Genomic DNA, 18,747 nt, shown 5'->3' on the forward strand with positions numbered 1-18,747 from the left:
GATGGGACGCCTGCGTGTCGGGTGGAGGTAAAAGGTTAAGAGCAGTTGGAGGCCACGGAAGTAGTTTTGTATGGCATTGAAGCTTGTTTGGAGGTTTGTTAACACAGTGTCCAAAGAAGGGCCAGATGTATACAGAATGGTGTCATCTGCGTAGAGGTGGATCAGAGAATCACCCGCAGCAAGAGCGACATCGTTGGTATATACAGAGAAAAGAGTCGGCCTGAGATTTGAACCCTGTGGCACCCCCATAGAGACTGCCAGAGGTCCAGACAACAGGCCCTCTGATTTGACACACTGAACTCTGTCTGAGAAGTAGTTGGTGAACCAGGCGAGGCAGTCATTTGAGAAAGTAAGGCTGTTGAGTCTGCCAATAAGAATATGGTGATTGACAGAGTCGAAAACCTTGGTCAGGTCGATGAAGACTGCTGCGAGTACCGTCTTTTATCGATGGCGGTTATGATATCGTTTAGTACCTTGAGCATGGCCGAGGTGCACCCGTGACCAGCTCGAAAACCAGATTCCACAGCGGAGAAGGTACGGTGGGTGTAGTATCTGGGATCTACATCTGTTTATATTAGTTACTGTGCTGTTACTAAGCAGTAATGCATTAAGGCAGTGTTACATTACTACACCTAATAGGAAATGCACACGCGCACTGGAATGCCGCGAACTGTAGAGCACGAGGGGTTTTTGACTAAACGACAACTAACTGTACTCCCGTCTCCTGCCTGGTCATTTCTCTACAACACAAATATTACAGTGGGGATTCGAAATGGTCCTGTGATCTGTTTATTAACTTGACTTTCGAAGACTTTAGAAAGTCAGGGCAGGATGGATATAGGTCTATAGCAGTTTGGATCTAGAGTGTCACCCCCTTTTGAAGAGGAGGATGACCGCGGCAGCTTTCCACTCTTTGGGGATTTAGGACGATAAGAAAGAGAGGTTGAACAGACTGGTAATAGGGGTTGCAACAGTGGCGGCATATAATTTTTAGAAAGAGAGGGTCCAGATTGTCTAGCCCAGCTGATTTGTACGGGTCCAGGTTTTGCAGCTCTTTCTGAACATCTGCTATCTGGATTTTGGTTAAGGAGAAGCTGGGGAGGCTTGGGCATGTCGCTGCGGGGGGTGCGTAGCTGTTAGCCGGGGTTGGGGTAGCCAGGAGGAAAGCATGGCCAGCCGTAGAGAAATGCTTATTGAAAATCTTGATTATCATGGATTTATTGGTGGTGACAGTTTTACCTAGCCTCAGTGCAGTGGGCAGCTGGGAGGAGGTGATCTTATTCTCCATGGACACTACAGTGTCCCAGAACTTTTTGGAGTTAGAGCTACAGGATGCAAATTTCTGTTTGAAAAAGCTAGTCTTTGCTTTCCTGACTGACTGCGTTTATTGGTTCCTGACTACCCTGAAAATGTGCATATCACGGGGACTATTCGACGCTACTGCAGTCCACCACAGGATGTTTTTGTATTTGGAGGGCAAGTTGGTCTGGATAATATCTATGAGGGTGCCCATGTTTACGGATTTACATTGACATAGGCTGAACTGTTTCGTGAGTTTCCAAATTAGGAAAACTTTAGACAAGTCGTTATTGTTTTTAGTTATGGTTAATGTTGGCTTGGGGATATTTTAGAGAAGGGTTGGTAAGGGTATTTGGAAAAACATGCTCACTTTCCTGCTCTGTTGCCTTATTGAGACTGAATGAGAAAAGACGTGGGAAAGATGGCAACACTCTTCTCTCCCCCCAACCCCTTCTCCTCCCACCTGCTTGAAAAAATGTGTCGAAAAAATGTGTCTAGAGCAGGACTGACATTTACTGTAATGATTCACAAGTAGATGGATTAATTTGTATTTGACTTTGTATTTTAACTGTTGTAGTTGTGAGGCATAATTAATTCAACCCTTGACACAGTGGTTGAAAAAGCAATTTTGAGTTCTTGTTGAACAACCGCAAGCAGTTTCAATGTGCAGTTTAATGCAACACCAAAACAACCACAATAGGCCATACTCTCACAAACACATACAATGTTTCCCATCTCACGCAACACCTTTTTCTATAGATGAACAATATTTAAGTAGAGCAGTGTTTCATATATGAATCTGTTGTGTCAGTTTAGTTTACAACCATAAAGAGTTTCACACTTTAAAAGTCAATTGTGGCATCTACTGCAGTTCTCTGTGATGTATAAGGTCACCACTGTCTAACCATACATCCTGCTCCGTTGTGGCCGTTTTCAGTTAAACTAGATGTACTTCTTCTAACTGCCATAACTGGCTGCTTATAAACTCGTATGCAGCAGACTGGTTAACCATCAACCCAACTGTTATTTTAATCTGGCAAGCTATGACTTGCATAGAGCTGTGTTTACAGAATAGACAGGTTGTCCCTCTTAAGCCAAGGGAGTATGAGTAGGCTATAAAACAGCTATTGTTTTGGCTTATCGTTGATTTTAAAGGATGATTTATTACTGAGAACAGTGTAGCTCAGTCGGTAGAGCATGGCTTTCGCAGCGACAGGATTGTGGGTTTGATTCCCACGAGGGACCAGTTTGAAAAATAAGTATTAAAATATATTCACTCACTACTATAAGTCACTCTGCTAAATGACTCAAATGTAAAACATGTTGCAGTCATGCCAAGTCTGCTCCTTTCATAACACAATGCTTTTTAAAGGTCTTTTAACTGTAAATGCATGTTCAGAAAGGAAACTCCACATTGAAATATTTATAACCATTTATTAAGCAATGAATAATGCAAGTCTTGGAGCTATAGGCTCTGCTCTTTCAGGTTAGCTCACTGCCCAAGCAAAGCGTCAATATATAATATAGCCTATGGACAGTGAGTGTGGTAAGCTATACCAATCCCCCGACAGAAACACAGAACCTGGTGGTGCGAGCAAGAAGCCGGCGCATAGTTGAAGTAACAGCATGATGAGTGAGGGGACCTGGTCAGCTTAAAATAGACCACCAAATAATGTAGGCGTGATTGAGACTAGCCTCTTTGGTACCATCTCAGCAGGTGTGTCAGCTGAGACTGGGCAATCAGGTTTCCTTTCTGAACTGGCTCCGCTTAATTTCAGAAAGAAAGCACCACGAAGAAATATGTTTAACCATTTATTAAAGATGCTCTATGCAGAAATTGCTCTGCCATTTTCTGTTTGGAAAAATGGTAATAGTTCTGCCAGTTACTGTTTGTGACTAAACAACTGCATAGTGTAGAGAATCATTGTACTGTCTAAACTGCTGTGAAATATATTTTCTATAACCATGAATATTGTATTATCAGCTGTTTGAATCTGGTGTACAAAACTGAAAGTAAAAGATGCAAAAACTAAAATTAAGACTGGGAAACAGAACATATTTACCACTTCTTAGACTTGCTTTCAATGAGAATGACAGATTTATAACTAACATTTCTATGTGAATTTGGTCGGGTCGCCCAAAAAGTTACATATTGCCGCTTTTAAGCAATGAATAATGCAAGTTTTGGCGATTTAGGCTCTGCTCCTTCAGGGTAGCTCACTGCCTAAGCAAAGCGTCAATATACAGTATAATATAGCCTATGGGCAGTAAGCGCAGTAAGCTATACCAATCCCCCAAAACAGCAGAACCTTACACCAGACGACTCTGTAGCTACGGCAGAAGCGCCATTTAGATATTATCGAATAGACCAGTTAAGTAATCTTACCATCGCAACAATGAATCCTATGTGAGAATCTTAACCACGTGTGGCATAAACTGAGCAACATGCGACTTCTATCCCTGGTGACGTACCGCTGGGTACCCTCGCTTGAGGCATGATGATCTTCATCTTGGCACATGAACTATCTGCCTATCTTGCCAACACACACTGAACAAAAATATAAACGCAACGATTTTACTGAGTTACAGTTCAGATAAGGAAATAAGTCAATTGAAATGAATAAATTAGTCTCTCATGGCCCTCTATGGATTTCACATGACTGAGCAGGGGCGCAGCCATGGGTGGGCTTGGCTTCCACCCACTGGGAAGCCATGCCCAGACTATCATAATTAGTTTTCCCCCACAAAAAGGCTTTATTACAGATAGAAATACTCCCCAGTCTCATCAGCTGTCTGGATAGCTGGTCTTAGATGATCCCGTAGGTGAAGAAGCCGGATATGGAGGTCCTGGGCTGGCGTGGTTACACGTGGTCTGCAGTTGTGAGGCTGGTTGAACATACTGCCAAATTCTCTAAAACGATGCTTATGGTAGAGAAATTGACATGAAATTATTTGGTAACAGCTCTGGTAGACATTCCTGCAGTCAACATGCCAGTTGCACGCTCCCTCAACTTGAGACATCTGTAGCTGTCACGTTCTGTTGTTATGTCTTTGTTTTGGTATGGTCAGGGCGTGAGTTGGGTGGGTTGTCTATGTTAGTTTTTCTATGATTTGCTATTTCTGTGTTTGGCCTGTTATGTTTCTCAATCAGAGGCAGCTGTCAATTGTTGTCCCTGATTGAGAACCATATTTAGGGAGCCTGTTTTCTATTGTGTTTCGTGGGTGATTATTTTCTGTTTTCTGTTGTGTCTGCACCAGCCAGAACTGTTTTCGGTCGTTTCTCTTTGGTATTTTTGGTATTTCCGTGTTCATTTTAATAAATATGGACACATACCACGCTGCACCTTGGTCCTCACCTTCTTCCACCAACAACGGCCGTTACAGTAGCATTGTGTTGTGACAAAACTGCACATTTTAGCCTTTTATTGTCACCAGCCCAATAATGATCATGCGGTTTCATCAGCTTCTTGATATACCCCACCTGTTAGCTGGATGGATTATCTTGGCAAAGGAGAAATGCTCACTAACAGGGATATAAACAAATTTGTGCACAGACATTTCGTACGTATGGAGCATTTCTGGGATTCTTTTATTTCAGTTCATGGACCATGGGACCAACGCTATACATATTGCATTTATATTTTTGTTCAATGTGTGTGTGTACGGTACCTTTTAGATATTGGGGGCATCCTGGGATGTGCTTTTGTATGTTATTGCTGTAAGAGTGAGTTAGCTAGCATGCTCTATAATGGTCGCATTAGCCCCTGCTATTTCAGTTATTTCCATGCTGACAGACAAATCACGAATCTATAGCCATCAACATACTATTGTCCTGCACATCTAATGTGCTTCCTTGTGTCTATTGTTGGAGTAAACACCAATCAACTGGGATCGCTGGCTGGACAGTTCTTTCTTTAAAAACACAACGGAAGAGTTACGAAGTACGAACACAATCTTTTACATGGGGGCCGAGACCAGTCTTCTTGGCTTTGCTGGACATCTGTTGCATCAGTGATAAACAATGGATCGACCAGCGTGGAGAGTGGTCGGCATTGCAGATAGCGTAACATGGAAGAAGAACATGGAACATAGTTTGAGCAATGGAGTACCTTTACCCTTCCTATTAGTTTTAGAATGAGTTAATAATTGGTTACAGAGACTTTTGGCCTCCCATCCCATTCTAAACACCCATTGCCGACTTTGTATTCATGTTACCTGATGAAATTGCTGTACAATATGACCTTGTTGCCATCTGATGCACATTCAGATGTCATAAATCAGCACTGTAGAGCTCTCCCTGTACTATGCCGTGCCTTGATTGTATTACTGTTGATGATATCTGGAAATATGCATGTACACCCTGGCCCATCTACTGTTGCTAGCCCCAATTCTGACTTGTACTCTATCTGCTTCACTGATTTCTGCTCCCGTAAAAGCCTGGGATTTCTGCACGTTAACACTAGAAGCTAATTACCAAAAATGGATCAATTGAAAATGCGGGTTCAGAGCTCCAATCCAGATGTGTTGGTCACTGAGACGTGGTTAAGGAAGAGTGTTTTGAATACTGATGTTAAACTTTCTGGTTATAACCTTTTTCAGAAAGCCAGATCTTCCAAAGGTGGGGGAGTGGTAATCTTGACCAAGGATCACCTTCAGTGCTCGGTTGTCTCCACAAAGCCTGTCCCCAAACAATTTGATTTGCTGGTTTTAAGTATTGAACTTTCAAATAGGGCTTTGTTGCTGGGTGCTATCGTCCTCCATCAGCACCGGCCTGTACCCTACCTACCCTAAGCCCCTTACACCAAGTCTGAATTTGTCCTGCTAGGTGACCTAAACTGGGACATGCTTAAACCACCTGACCAAGTCCTAAAGCAATGGGATTCCCTAAATCTTTCTCATATTATCACCAATCCCACTAGGTATGACTCCAACACCCAGAAAAGGCTACTCTTCTTGATGTTATCCTCACAAATAATCCTGGTATCAGTCTGGTGCCTTCTGTTAAAACCTTAGGGGTCACTGTTTTACAGCCTGTGTTCGTAATGGCTGCACAGGGAAACGACTTTTCCTGATTTGTCATAGATGCATGAGCATGCCTTCCTTCATGACCTGGCCTCTGTAAAATAGTATAGAATCAGCTTGATCCCCTCTGTCGAAGACACTTGGACCTTCTTTTTTAATATTTTCAGTGATATTATTAACAAACACGACCCCATAAAGAAAATGAGAATTAAAAACAGATTCAGGCCCTGGTTCGACCGTGATCTTGCATAGTTACTCCACCTCAAGAATTGCATTTGGCGAAAGGCTCGGCACACGCATACTCGGGCTGACTGGCTCTCGTTTAGGCAAATGAGAAATAAGTGAACTCAGGCTATCCGGAAGGCTAAAGTTAGTTACTTTAAAGAGCAGTTCTTTCTCTGTGGGCCTAACCCCAAGAAGTTGGAAAACTGTTAAAAGACCTGGATAATAAACCCTCCTCCCCACTGCTGCCCATGTCCCTTAAAGTTGATGATGTGGTTGTTACTGACTGAGCTCTTTAATCCCAACTTCATTAAGTCAGGATTTCTATTTGACTCAGCCATGCCTCCTTGCCCGTTCAACATTTCCTCATCTCCCATCCCTTTTAATACGACTATCCCTGATGCTTCTCCCTCTTTTTCCCCTGCCCTGCTAAATGTTGCACATTTATTACAAATAAAAAAAACAGAAATACCTTATTTATATAAAGTATTCAGACCCTTTACTATGAGACTCAACATTTTTCTCAGATGCATCATGTTTCCTTTGATCGTCCTTGAGATGTTTCTACAACTTGATGGGAGTCCACCTGTGGTAAATTCAATTGATTGGAGAGGATTTGGAAAGACACACACCTGTCTATATAAGATCCCACAGTTGACAGTGCATGGCAGAGCAAAAACCAAGCAATGAGGTCGAAGGAATTGTCCATAGAGATCCGAGACAGGGTTGTGTCAAGGCACAGATCTGGGGAAGGGTACCAAAACATTTCTGAAGCATTGAAGGTCCCCAAGAACACGGTGGCCTCCATCATTCTTAAATGGAAGAAGTTTGGAACCACAAGGCTCACTGATTAAACCAAGATTGAACTCTTAGGCCTGAATGTCAAGTGTCACATCTGGAAGAAAGCTGGCATCATACCTACAGTGAAGCATGGTGGTGGCAGCATCATGCTGTGGGGATGTTTTTCAGCGGCAAGGATTGGGATACTAGTCAGGATCGAAGAAAAGATGAACAGAGCAAACTACAGAGAGATCAGTGATGAAAACCTGCTCCAGAGTGCTCAGGACCATAAACTTGGGCGAATGTTCGCCTTCCAACAGGACAACGACCCTAAGCACACAGCCAAGACAACGCTGGAGTGGCTTCGGGACAAGTCTCTGAATGTCCTTGAGTGACACAGCCAGAGCCCGGACTTAAACCCGATCGAACATCTCTGGAGAGACCTGAAAATAGCTGTGCATATACTTTCTGAATGCACTGTGTATCTTGAGCTTAGAGGACCACTAGGATTCTGGCCAATCCTGAATAGAGGGCATAGGTTGTTTAGCCAACCTCAAGATCCGATAAGGCGCGGTGATATCTGGGAAAGCTCTGGATAGGCATGATTGATACTCACCTCTAATTGGTACCATCTCAGCTGATGTGTCAGCTGAGGCGGGGCACTCTGTTTTTTTTTCTTTCTGAACTGGTTCAGCTTAATTACTTCTAAATGGCATTTGATGATCAGTGGTAAAACTCTTTGTTTTTGTTTCCCAGGCACAACACGAGGGCAAGTGTGAGTATGAGCGAGTACCATGTGAAACCTGCCAGGTCCTTATCCTGCGCAGTGAAAAAGAGAGGCATAATGAGAGAGAATGTGAAGCAAGGACATTGAACTGCAAGTACTGCAAAGTCTCCTTCAACTTCAAGGAAATCAAGGTGAGACGCATATCTGGAAAACACCAATGGCCAACAAATGTACAAGTGGACACAGTACTCCAGACAGTCAGATTCTGATGAGAAGGTTATGGAATGTCTGGATTCTGAGAAACTGATATTCTCATACCAACTCCCACTCCTTATCTATTACAGGCTCATGATGAAATCTGCCAGAAGTTTCCCATGCAGTGCAAGGACTGTGGAAAGAAAAAGATCCCACGGGAAAAGGTCTGTCCTCTACTGTGTCTTTTAAAAGTCTTCATTTGGCTTGCTTTCTAGGTCAATTAATCGTATCTTATCAGCCATGGTCCTATACAGTTTCTGCTTTCAATAAATATACATTGTTGCACAGTCAAGTGGAGTAGGCCAGAGCATGAACAGACTCATTTACCACTCTTTAATAGAAGTGGGTCTCACTATGAAGTCTTCTCATAACAGAACTAAGAAGGTAGTTGCATTTTGTTTGAGTTAGCCCTTTGAACTTAGAATAAAATAACCTCAACAGTCATCTACTTTCACATTTGAAATAATTGTAATGCGGTGCGTGCTGGTGACAGGGAAGTCAGGCGCAGGAGAATGAACTTGGTAAAAATGGAGCTGTTTAATAAACATTCAAAAATCTCAGAAAACCAAAGTATACAAAAATAACATAATAAGGGTGCAAAACCCGTCGCACACCAGAACAAATAACACGCCTACATACAACAAACAATCTCTGACAAGGACATGAGGGGAAACAGAGGGTTAAATACACAACGTGTAATGAATGGGATTGGAACCAGGTGTGTAGGAAGACTAGACAAAACCAATGGAAAATTAAAAATGGATCAAGGATGGCTAGAAGGTCGGTGACGTCGACCGCCGAACACCACCCAAAGAAGGAGAGGGACCGACTTCGGCGGAAGTCATGACAATAATGCCGGTTATTTTCAGGGTTAAGCCCCAATTTAATCTCCATAACCCCCTGATCTTTCTCTTTCTGTTCTCTCCCTGCAGTTTCTAGATCACAGCAGATCCTGTGCCAAGTCTAAGACTGCATGTCCGTTCAGTGAGGTCGGCTGCAAGGTTGTGGTGTGTATAGAAGATAAATTATATCTATTCAGATAAGGTTTTATCTACAGTATATGATGATGGCCTTCTTAGATATTTGAAAAATGCATATCTTTGATTGTAATGTCCCAGACAGCTCTTGAATACGGTTTCCTGTTTGTCAGAGGAAACTGGTTTGTTTTTCTCAGTTTTCTCCTATGACTTGCCCTCATCTGACAGTCAAATAAATCTGGCTAAATTTGTAGTCGTTTGGATCAAGAAAAATCCCCTCTTTCCTCTTGTTTTTCTGAGTCACCTTGACTACTCCATGGCATGCAGACAGTGAACAATGTTCTGTTGATTGTTTGGTTTATAGTTAGACCTTTATAATTAGACACTTGTGGCAACTTCTTGGTTGAAGCACAAGTAGTATCCAACCTAGTAGTACGTACAGCATGATCTGACATCTACCTGGCCATTGTTGTGGTGCAAAAATTGTCTGTCCTCGGTTGTAACACTAACCCTAACCCTACTGCGTTCCAAACTGCCTCTGGAAGCAACATCAGCACAATAATTGTTTGTTGGTGTAAAGCTTGTCCCCATTGGACTCTGTAGTAGTGGAAACGCGTTCTCTGGAGTGTTGATTCACGCTTCACCGTTGTGGCAGTCCAACGGACGGATCTGCGTTTGGCGGATGCCAAGAGAATGCTACCTGCCCGAATGCAACTGTAAATGTAGGTGGAGGAGGAATAATGGTCTGGGGATGTTTTTCATGGTTCGGGCTAGGCCCCTTAGTTCCAGTGAAGGGAAATCTTAATGCTACTTCATACAATGACATTCTAGATGATTCTGTGCTTCCAACTTTGTGGCAACAACAGTTTGGGGAAGGCCCTTTCCTATTTCAGCATGACAATGCCGGCCTTCACAAAGCGATGTCCATACAGAAATGGTTTGTCGAGATCGGTGTGGAAGAAATTGACTGGCCTGCACAGAGCCCTGACATCAATCCCATCGAACACTTTTGGGATGAATTGGAACGCCGACTGCGAAGCCAGTCCTAATCTTCTATAATAATAATATATAATATAATAATAATAATAATAATAATAATAATCTTCTAACACCTCATTAATGTTCTTGTGGCTGAATTGGAAGCAAGTCCCCGCAGCAATGTTCCAACATCTATTGGAAAGCCTTCCCAGAAGAGTGGAGTTTGTTATAGCAGCAAAGGGGGGGACCAACTCCATATTAGTGCCCATGATTCTGGAATGAGATGTTTGACGAGCAGGTGTCCACATATTTTCTTGGGTATTAGACACACCCTCAACAGAGAGACGTCTCAAAAGAGACATCTAGTGTTTGAGAGTAAATGTTCTGAGCTTTATGTGCCGTCCCCTACAATTGAACTCCAGCTTGAATCTCAATATTGAAGGGCATCTAAAATTGACACTGAACAGTATGATACAGACTAGTTAACTCAATGTGCTTAACGCCTTGTGTTGTGTCAACACAGATTGATAATGGGAAGCACAGTGACCACGAGCAGACTAGTGTCATGGAGCACATGCGTCTGATCCTGGCGATGATGTCTCTGGTGCGGCTTCAGCGTCCAGAAGCCCCAGGGCTGGGGGAGTGGCAGGAGGACTCTGGGCTGGGCCTGTACCGCGCTCCCGAGGATGGAGCCACAGCTACTGCAGCCACAGATGGGGGAGGAGCCGCTGCCTCTGGACAGACCTTTGGTCTTGACCACAAGGTTGGCTTAATTTGGTCTGATGCATTTGAGGAATAGGAAATACTACGGAAGCTATTGTTGTCTTATATATTGTTTTAAAGCTTCCCTTGTTTAACAGGACAATGTCAACCAAGCTGTTAAATGATCAATTGGATTGGCATCCTACTTGTTATTGAACTCTTACAGATGGCCTGAATACTAATCCATACAGAGATGTTGCAGATGCAGTAACACATAATGAAGGACTTGTCTTCATTGTATTCTCTGTGTTGTGGTCCTGCAGGTGAGAGCACTGGAGAATATAGTGTGTGTATTGAACAGGGAAGTGGAGAGGAGTTCTCTCACTTTAGAGGCCTTCTCACGGCAACATCGTCTAGACCAAGACAAGATTGAGAACCTCGGCAACAAGGTACGTCAACTAGAGCGTACTCTCACCATGCGGGACCTACAACTGGCTGAGACAGACCAGACTCTGAGAGAACTCCAGTTTTGCACCTTTGATGGTGTCTTTGTCTGGAAGATCGCCGACTTCTCACGGCGCCGCCAGGACGCTGTGGCTGGGCGAACACCCGCTATGTTCTCACCAGGTTAGATCTGCCCGGATTATTTTATTCTTATGTTATTCACCGGTCCTTAAGGCCTGCAGTAACAAGTTGACTGGCTTTAACTTGAAAATCCTTCTATTTTCATTTAGGAAAATCTGATTTGATATATATTTTTTAATCTCCTTGCTCTTTAGTGTATCATAAGTATACCATACTCTATGCACATTTATGGCAATGTTATTCCACAAGCATGCACTCATTTTTACCACAAGTGACTCAATAAGTCACAGATGCACATACTGTGATTCTAATATAGTTCCTCTTATCCCGTAGCATTCTACTCAAGTAAATATGGCTATAAGATGTGTCTGAGACTGTATCTGAATGGGGACGGAACAGGTCGAGGGACTCACCTTTCTCTTTTCTTCGTGGTGATGAGGGGCAAGTGTGACGCTCTGCTCAAATGGCCCTTCAGTCAGAAGGTAAGACTTGAGTAAATAAGGGATACAAAGTATATTGAAAGCATGAGCTTTCCAATAGAATTCCAGGCACTGGAATCCATGCCAAGGTACATTGAAGCTGTTCTGGCTCGTAGTGGCCCAACACCCTATTAAGACACTTTGTTTTTGTTTCCTTTATTTTGTCTGTTACCTGTGTCTAACATTAGTAACTACAACAAAATGCATTATAGTAAAAACTAAATATTAAATCTCCGTCCTCTTTCCTCGTTCTCTTCCCTGCAGGTGACACTGATGCTGCTGGATCAGAATAACAGGGAGCATATCATTGATGCCTTCCGGCCTGATGTAAGCTCCACCTCTTTCCAGCGGCCAATCAGTGAGATGAACATAGCCAGTGGCTGCCCACTCTTCTGCCCATTGGCTAAACTGGCAGGCAAGAGCTCCTACCTTAGGGATGACACCATTTTCATCAAGGCCATTGTAGACCTCACTGGCCTGTAGTGACTGTGGAAGTCAAAGGCTTGTAGAAGTGGTGGTCAAAGGTCTGTAGAAACAGGAAGGGGTAGTTAAAGGCCCAAAAATGCACAGCAGAAGAACACACACAATGATGACTTATGACCATAAAATACATTAAATTATAAATATATTAAATAATATAATATTATTATAAGCATAATCTAGGCAGTGTCTATTTAGCCAGCTAACAGCATTTGAATGAAAACTCAGGTGGGTCAGAAATTCTCTCAGGGAGAGCGCTATATCTCAAGCATTCGGTCCATTCGTCAGATCTGCAGGATTATATAGATATTGTGAATTGTATTCATTGAAGGCACTGGGAGTCACATTTGTGGAACCATCAAGTGTGCAGGATGCACCACCTGTTGCATGATAAGGCATTTACAGGGGATTTCCAACATATTGTTAATCAGATTGCAATGGAGGGTCTAGCCCACCCCATATGGGCCATCTACGAGTGACGTATTGTTCACCATAGTTCACACTGTAATATTTAAAGTAATAGTTACAGAGTCTTATAGTGGATGTCAGAAATAGATCTCGCATATGGTACAATGGAGCGCCCTTCACTGGTAATGAAAAGAGAGATCAGTAGATTGGACACCATTGCCTTGAATTAATAAGTCTCAACATCCTTAACATAAACATGCAAATTGTGGTGGACTATTCAAGCATTGGTTCAGAGGACCACAGTATGACTCATAATACCCATAAACCCTAGCAGTCAAACAGGGAAATGGTTCCAATCATTATTTTCACCATTAATTTTTCCCATAGGGGATTTTAGAAACACTTAAAATAAGGGGTTTGTTTCATGTAGGCTTACCCTGGCATGACGTTTTGATAACTGTGTAAATCTCTCTAGGACAAGGTGACTTTTATAAATATACTCACCTGTATTTACCCCCAAATTCAATGCTAATTAGCTGCTAATGTGGCTATCATAAAGGACTACAAATGCCATGATGATCTGGGCGAGACTGCCGAATCGAGGCAAAGATAATAATGTCTGGATTAACTAATGTTAGCGGAATGTAATAATGAATAAATTGGCTACATTTCTTTATAAATGGACAATTCTGTGAACTGTCTTGTGCAAGTTTTAAATTGACACAATACCTGTTAGCAAAGGTGTCGGCTAGAGATGACGTGCAGGAGCTTACAGGGATTTGTCGTCTTGCATTATGTCTACGTTGATGCCAATTAGTAATTTATTTTCTGCAAGTAAATCGAGCAGAATATATTGATAAGTCACCTTGTCCAACAGAGATTAATGTGGTTGTCAAAATGTCCCGACAGGGTGTGCCTCCACGAATCATCCCTGAGTTTAAGGGTGTCTAAAATCCCCTATGGGGAAAAAAGAATCGTGTGAAAATGATTGGAACCATTTCCCTGTTTGACCGCTATGTTTTATGGGTATTATGACACCTTCGCTGTGGGGTTCTTTTGGCCCTCTTGATCAGCCTATTTCTCAGTGATTGTAAAAGATCTATAGTGTTATTTGCTAATGTTTTATAAAAATGTTTGCTAAAGTATTTTTCACTAGAAAATTATTAACCTTACCGGCAAAATATACTTTTAACATCTAATGCTGTTAGCCGGCTAGATAACCACTGCCTCTAAATAATATATAAATCTCACACACAGTGCATTCGTAAAGTATTCAGACCACTTGACTTTTTCCACATTTTGTTACGTTACAGCCTTATTCTAAAACTGATTAAATTGTTTTTTTTCTTCATCAATCTACACACAATACCTGAATAATGACAAAGGAAAAACTGTTTTTTAGAAATTTTTGCAAATGTATTAAAAATAGAACTTAAATATTACATTTACATTAGTATTCAGACCCTTTACTTAGTTGAAGCACCTTTTTGCAGCGATTACAGCCTTGAGTCTCCTTGGTTATGACGCTTACAAGCTTGGCACACCTGTACTTGGTGAGTTTCTCCTATTCTTCTGTGCAGATCCTCTCAAGCTCTATCAGGTTGGATGGGGAGTGTTGCTGAACAGCTAATTTCAGGTTTCTCCAAAGATGTTCAAGTGTGGGCTCTAGCTGGGCCACTCAAGGAAATTCAGAGACTTGTCCCGAAGCCAGTCCTGCTTTGTCTTGGCTGTGTGCTTAAGGTTGTTGTCCTGTTGGAAGATGAACCTTTGCCCCAGTCTGAGGTCCTGAGCACTCTGGAGCAGGTTTTCATCAAGGATCTCTCTGTACTTTGCTCCGTTCATCTTTTCCTCAAGCCTGACTAGTCTCCCAGTCCCTGCCACTGAAAGAGCAGATGCAGCATGATGCTGTAGTGCCAGGTTTCCTCCAGACGTAACGCTTGGCATTCAGGCCAAAGAGTTCAATCTTGGTTTCATCAGACCAGAAAATCTTGGTCAGAGTCCTTTAAGTGCATTTTAGCTAACTCCAAGCAGGCAGTGGGACCTTACCAAATCATGTCCAGTCAAGATGTAGGAACATCTTAAGGATGATCAATTGAAGCAAGATGCAGCTGAGCTCAATTTCAAATCTCATAGTAAAGGGTCTGAATATTTATGTAAATCAGTTGTTTCTGTTTTTGATTTTTTATAACTATGTTTTTTTTTTTAATCTAAAAACATGTTTGTCATTATGGGGTATTGTGTGTAGATTAATGAGGATTTAATCAATTTTAGAACAAGGCTGTAACGTAACAAAATGTGGAAAAGGGGAAGGGGTCTGAATAACTTCCGAATCCACTGTATATACACTACTGTATGGTGTGTATAAGTACACCACAGCATAGACATATAAAGTAAAGATATGATTCAATACATTATCATATTATAAATGAATTATATAAGATAACTGTTATGAAGTGATAAGCTGAGGAAGCTCCTTCTCTTTTCAAATACTAAATGCATCTTTACTTTCAAATAACAAGCGTATTTCTAGATGGTGAGCTCACTCATAAATACCCTTTAGCAAGCTATTAAATATGCCAGGGATGGGCAACTGGTGGCCCGCGGTCCCCTTTTGTAGGCCTGTGGACCAATAAAGAAAAAAATAGGTTCGGATAGGGGGGGGGGTGTATGAATGTGGGTACGCAGAGTCACAAGGAAACTGTGGACCCTCGTTAGTTCTGTTTTTGTGTTGGCCCCACCCTCATCCAAGTTGCCAATCCCTGATATAAGCAATTGTATTGAATATAACAATGGAGTGTTTCTGAATGTTATTTACTTGTGACGGGCTCTCTTTCTTGTGTAAAGTGAAGAAAGACAATATAGTTCTAACATTAACACATGCTACAAGTAGATCGCCTTCACATTATTCTGGGTCATTCATTATCTATGTGTGATTTACTGAAGCATTTATGGTTAAGCTTTTATGATTACGTTTCTGCATGTGTTCATGTAGATCTAGTATGAATCTTTAATTATCACATCCATTAAATTGACAGACTAAGATTTTTTTTTATGTGTGCGTGCGTGCGTGTGTGTGAGAATTATGTTCCAAAAAAATGTATGACATAGTACTGTTGTACCTGATTAGGGCTGTTGCAGTGACCTTATTACTGCCACACCAGCAGTAAAATCCCACTTGACCATTGAATCACCTCAAAGTGTTTTCACACTTGGTCCCTTGGTCCCCATTCAGAAAATGACTGTAAAAACTGTTAAATTGCCTTGGATTGATGAGGAATTGAAAAATTGTATGGTTGAGAGGGATGAGGCAAGAGGTATGGTAAATAAGTATGGCAGCCCAACTGATTGGCAAACGTACTGCAAATTTAAGAAATCATGTGACGGAACTAAATAAAAAGAAACTACACTATGAAACAAATAAATGATATAAAGCAAGATAGTAAAAAGTATTGGGGCACCTTAAATTAGATTTTGGGAAGAAAAGCCAACTTAGCTCCTTCATTCATTGAATTAGATGGCTCATTCATCACAAAGCCCACTGATATTGCAAACTACTTTAATGACTTTTTCATTGGCAAGATAAGCAAACTTAGGGATGACATGCCAACAACAAACGCTGACACTACACATCCAAGTCTATTGGACCAAATTCTGAAAGAAAATAATTGTACTTCTGAATTCTTTAAAGTCAGTGTGGAAGAGGTGAAAAAATGGTTGTCTATCAACAATGACAAGCCACCGGGGTCTGACAACCTGGATGGAACATTACTGAGGATATTAGTGGACAATATTGCCACTCCTATTTGCCACATCTTCCATTTAAGCCTACTACCGAGCGTGTGCCCTCAGGCCTGGTTGGGAAACCAAAGTCATTCCGCTACCCAAGAATAGTAAATCCAATCAAAGTTTATTTGTCACGTGCGCCGAATACAACATGTGTAGACCTTACAGTGAAATGCTTACTTACAGGTCCTAACCAACAGTGCAATTTGTGAGTAAAACATAGGTATTAGGTGAACAATAGAAATAAAAAAACAACAGTAAAAAGACTGAAAAATAACAGCGGTGAGGCTATATACAGTAGTGAGGCTATATACAGTAGTGAGGCTATATACAGGCACCGGTTAGTTGGGCTAATTGAGGTAGTATGTACATGTAGGTATGGTTAAAGTGGATATGCATATATGTTAAACAGAGAGTAGCAGTTGCGTAAAAGGGGGGATGGTGGGGAGGACACAATGCAAATAGTCCGGGTAGCCATTTGATTACCTGTTCAGGAGTCTTATGGCTTAGGGGTAAAAACTGTTGAGAAGCCTATTGGACCTAGACTTGGCGCTCCGGTACCGCTTGTCATGCGGTAGTAGAGAGAACAGTCTATGGCTGGGGTCTTTCACAATTTTTAGGGCCTTCCTCTGACACCGCCTGGTGTAGAGGTCCTAGGTGGCAGACAGCTTAGCCCCAGTGATGTACTGGGCCGTATACAGTACCCTCTGTAGTGCCTTGTGGTTGGAGGCCGAGCAGTTGCTGTACCAGGCAGTGATGCAACCAGTCAGGATGCTCTCGATGTTGCAGCTGTAGAACCTTTTGAAGATCTGAGAACCTATGCCAAATATTTTAGTTTCCTGAGGGGGAATAGGCTTTGTCGTGCCCTCTTCACGAAAGCCCCCTTTACTGGCTCAAATAGCTGACCAATCAGCCTGTTACCAACCCTTAGTAAGCTTCTGGAAAAAATGGTGTTTGACCAGATACAATGCTATTTCACAGTAAACAAATTGACAACAGAATTTCAGCATGCTTATAGGGAAGGACACTCAACATACACAGCACTTACACAAATGACTGATGATTGGCTGAGAGAAATTGATGATAAAATGATTGTGGGGGCTGTCTTGTTAGACTTCAGTGACTTTGAGTAAAGCCAAAGTGTCTATGTATGTGGATGACGTCACCTACTGCAGCGGCTGAAATGACTGCAACACTCAACAAAGAGCTGCAGTTCGTTTCAGAGTGGGTGGCAAGGAATAAGTTAGCCCTAAATATTTCTAAAACTAAAAGCATTGTATTTGGAACAAAACACTCCCTTAACCAGGCAGCACGGCTGGCCCTTGGATGTACACAGAGAGATAATATTAATAATATGCATGTAAATCTCTCCTGGCTGAAAGTGGAGGAGAGATTGACTTCATCACTACTTTTCTTTTTTTTGAGAGGTATTGACATGTTGAATGCACCGAGCTGTCTGTCTAAACTACTGGCACACAGCTCAGACACCCACGCATACCCCACAAGACATGCCACCAGAGGTCTCTTCACAGTCCCCAAGTCCAGAACAGACTATGGGAGGCACACAGTACTACATAGAGCCATGACTACATGGAACTCTATTCCACATCAAGTAACTGACGCAAGCACTAAAATTTGATTTTAAAAAAGCAGATAAAAATACACCTTATGGAAGAGCAGGGACTGTGAAGCAACACAAACATAGACACATACACACACATACACAATAACACACGCACTGTACGTACACATGGATTTAGTACTGTAGATATGTGGTCGTGGTGTATTAGGGGCCTGAAGGCACACAGTGTGTTGTGAATGTATTGTAATGTTTTTCAAATTGTATAAACTGCCTTAATTTTGCTGGACCCCAGGAAGAGTAATTGGGATCCATAATAAATACAAATAACCCCTCACATTGGAACCACACGAGGGAAGATGATGATGTGCAGGCTCTCAGAAAAAATCTTGCTGTTTTGGGATATTGATTAGCGATTGTCAAGGAAGCACAGAAATTCCAAAATATGTGTGGAGATTTTAGTTCAGATTA

At 42.0% G+C, this 18,747-nt stretch overlaps 1 protein-coding gene across 6 annotated transcripts in view; it reads left to right on the forward strand.

The window, feature by feature from the left end:
• The window catches only part of LOC118385316 (TNF receptor-associated factor 2-like), a 42,558-nt gene extending 26,602 nt beyond the window's left edge, over positions 1-15,956 (forward strand). For 5 of the 6 annotated variants that reach the window (XM_035772368.2, XM_035772369.2, XM_052521223.1 and 2 more), the window contains 7 exons: positions 8,080-8,241; positions 8,395-8,469; positions 9,238-9,312; positions 10,784-11,023; positions 11,286-11,589; positions 11,881-12,029; positions 12,291-15,956. In XM_035772368.2, coding sequence (XP_035628261.1) covers positions 8,080-8,241; positions 8,395-8,469; positions 9,238-9,312; positions 10,784-11,023; positions 11,286-11,589; positions 11,881-12,029; positions 12,291-12,509 — 1,224 coding nt within the window. In that variant the 3' untranslated portion in view covers positions 12,510-15,956. The remainder of the gene's footprint in view (positions 1-8,079; positions 8,242-8,394; positions 8,470-9,237; positions 9,313-10,783; positions 11,024-11,285; positions 11,590-11,880; positions 12,030-12,290) is intronic. The other variant, XM_052521224.1, reaches the window with a different exon arrangement.
• Positions 15,957-18,747: the final 2,791 nt, after the last annotated feature.

Source organism: Oncorhynchus keta, chromosome 6 (assembly GCF_023373465.1).
Source record: "Oncorhynchus keta strain PuntledgeMale-10-30-2019 chromosome 6, Oket_V2, whole genome shotgun sequence".
NCBI lineage: Eukaryota > Metazoa > Chordata > Actinopteri > Salmoniformes > Salmonidae > Oncorhynchus > Oncorhynchus keta.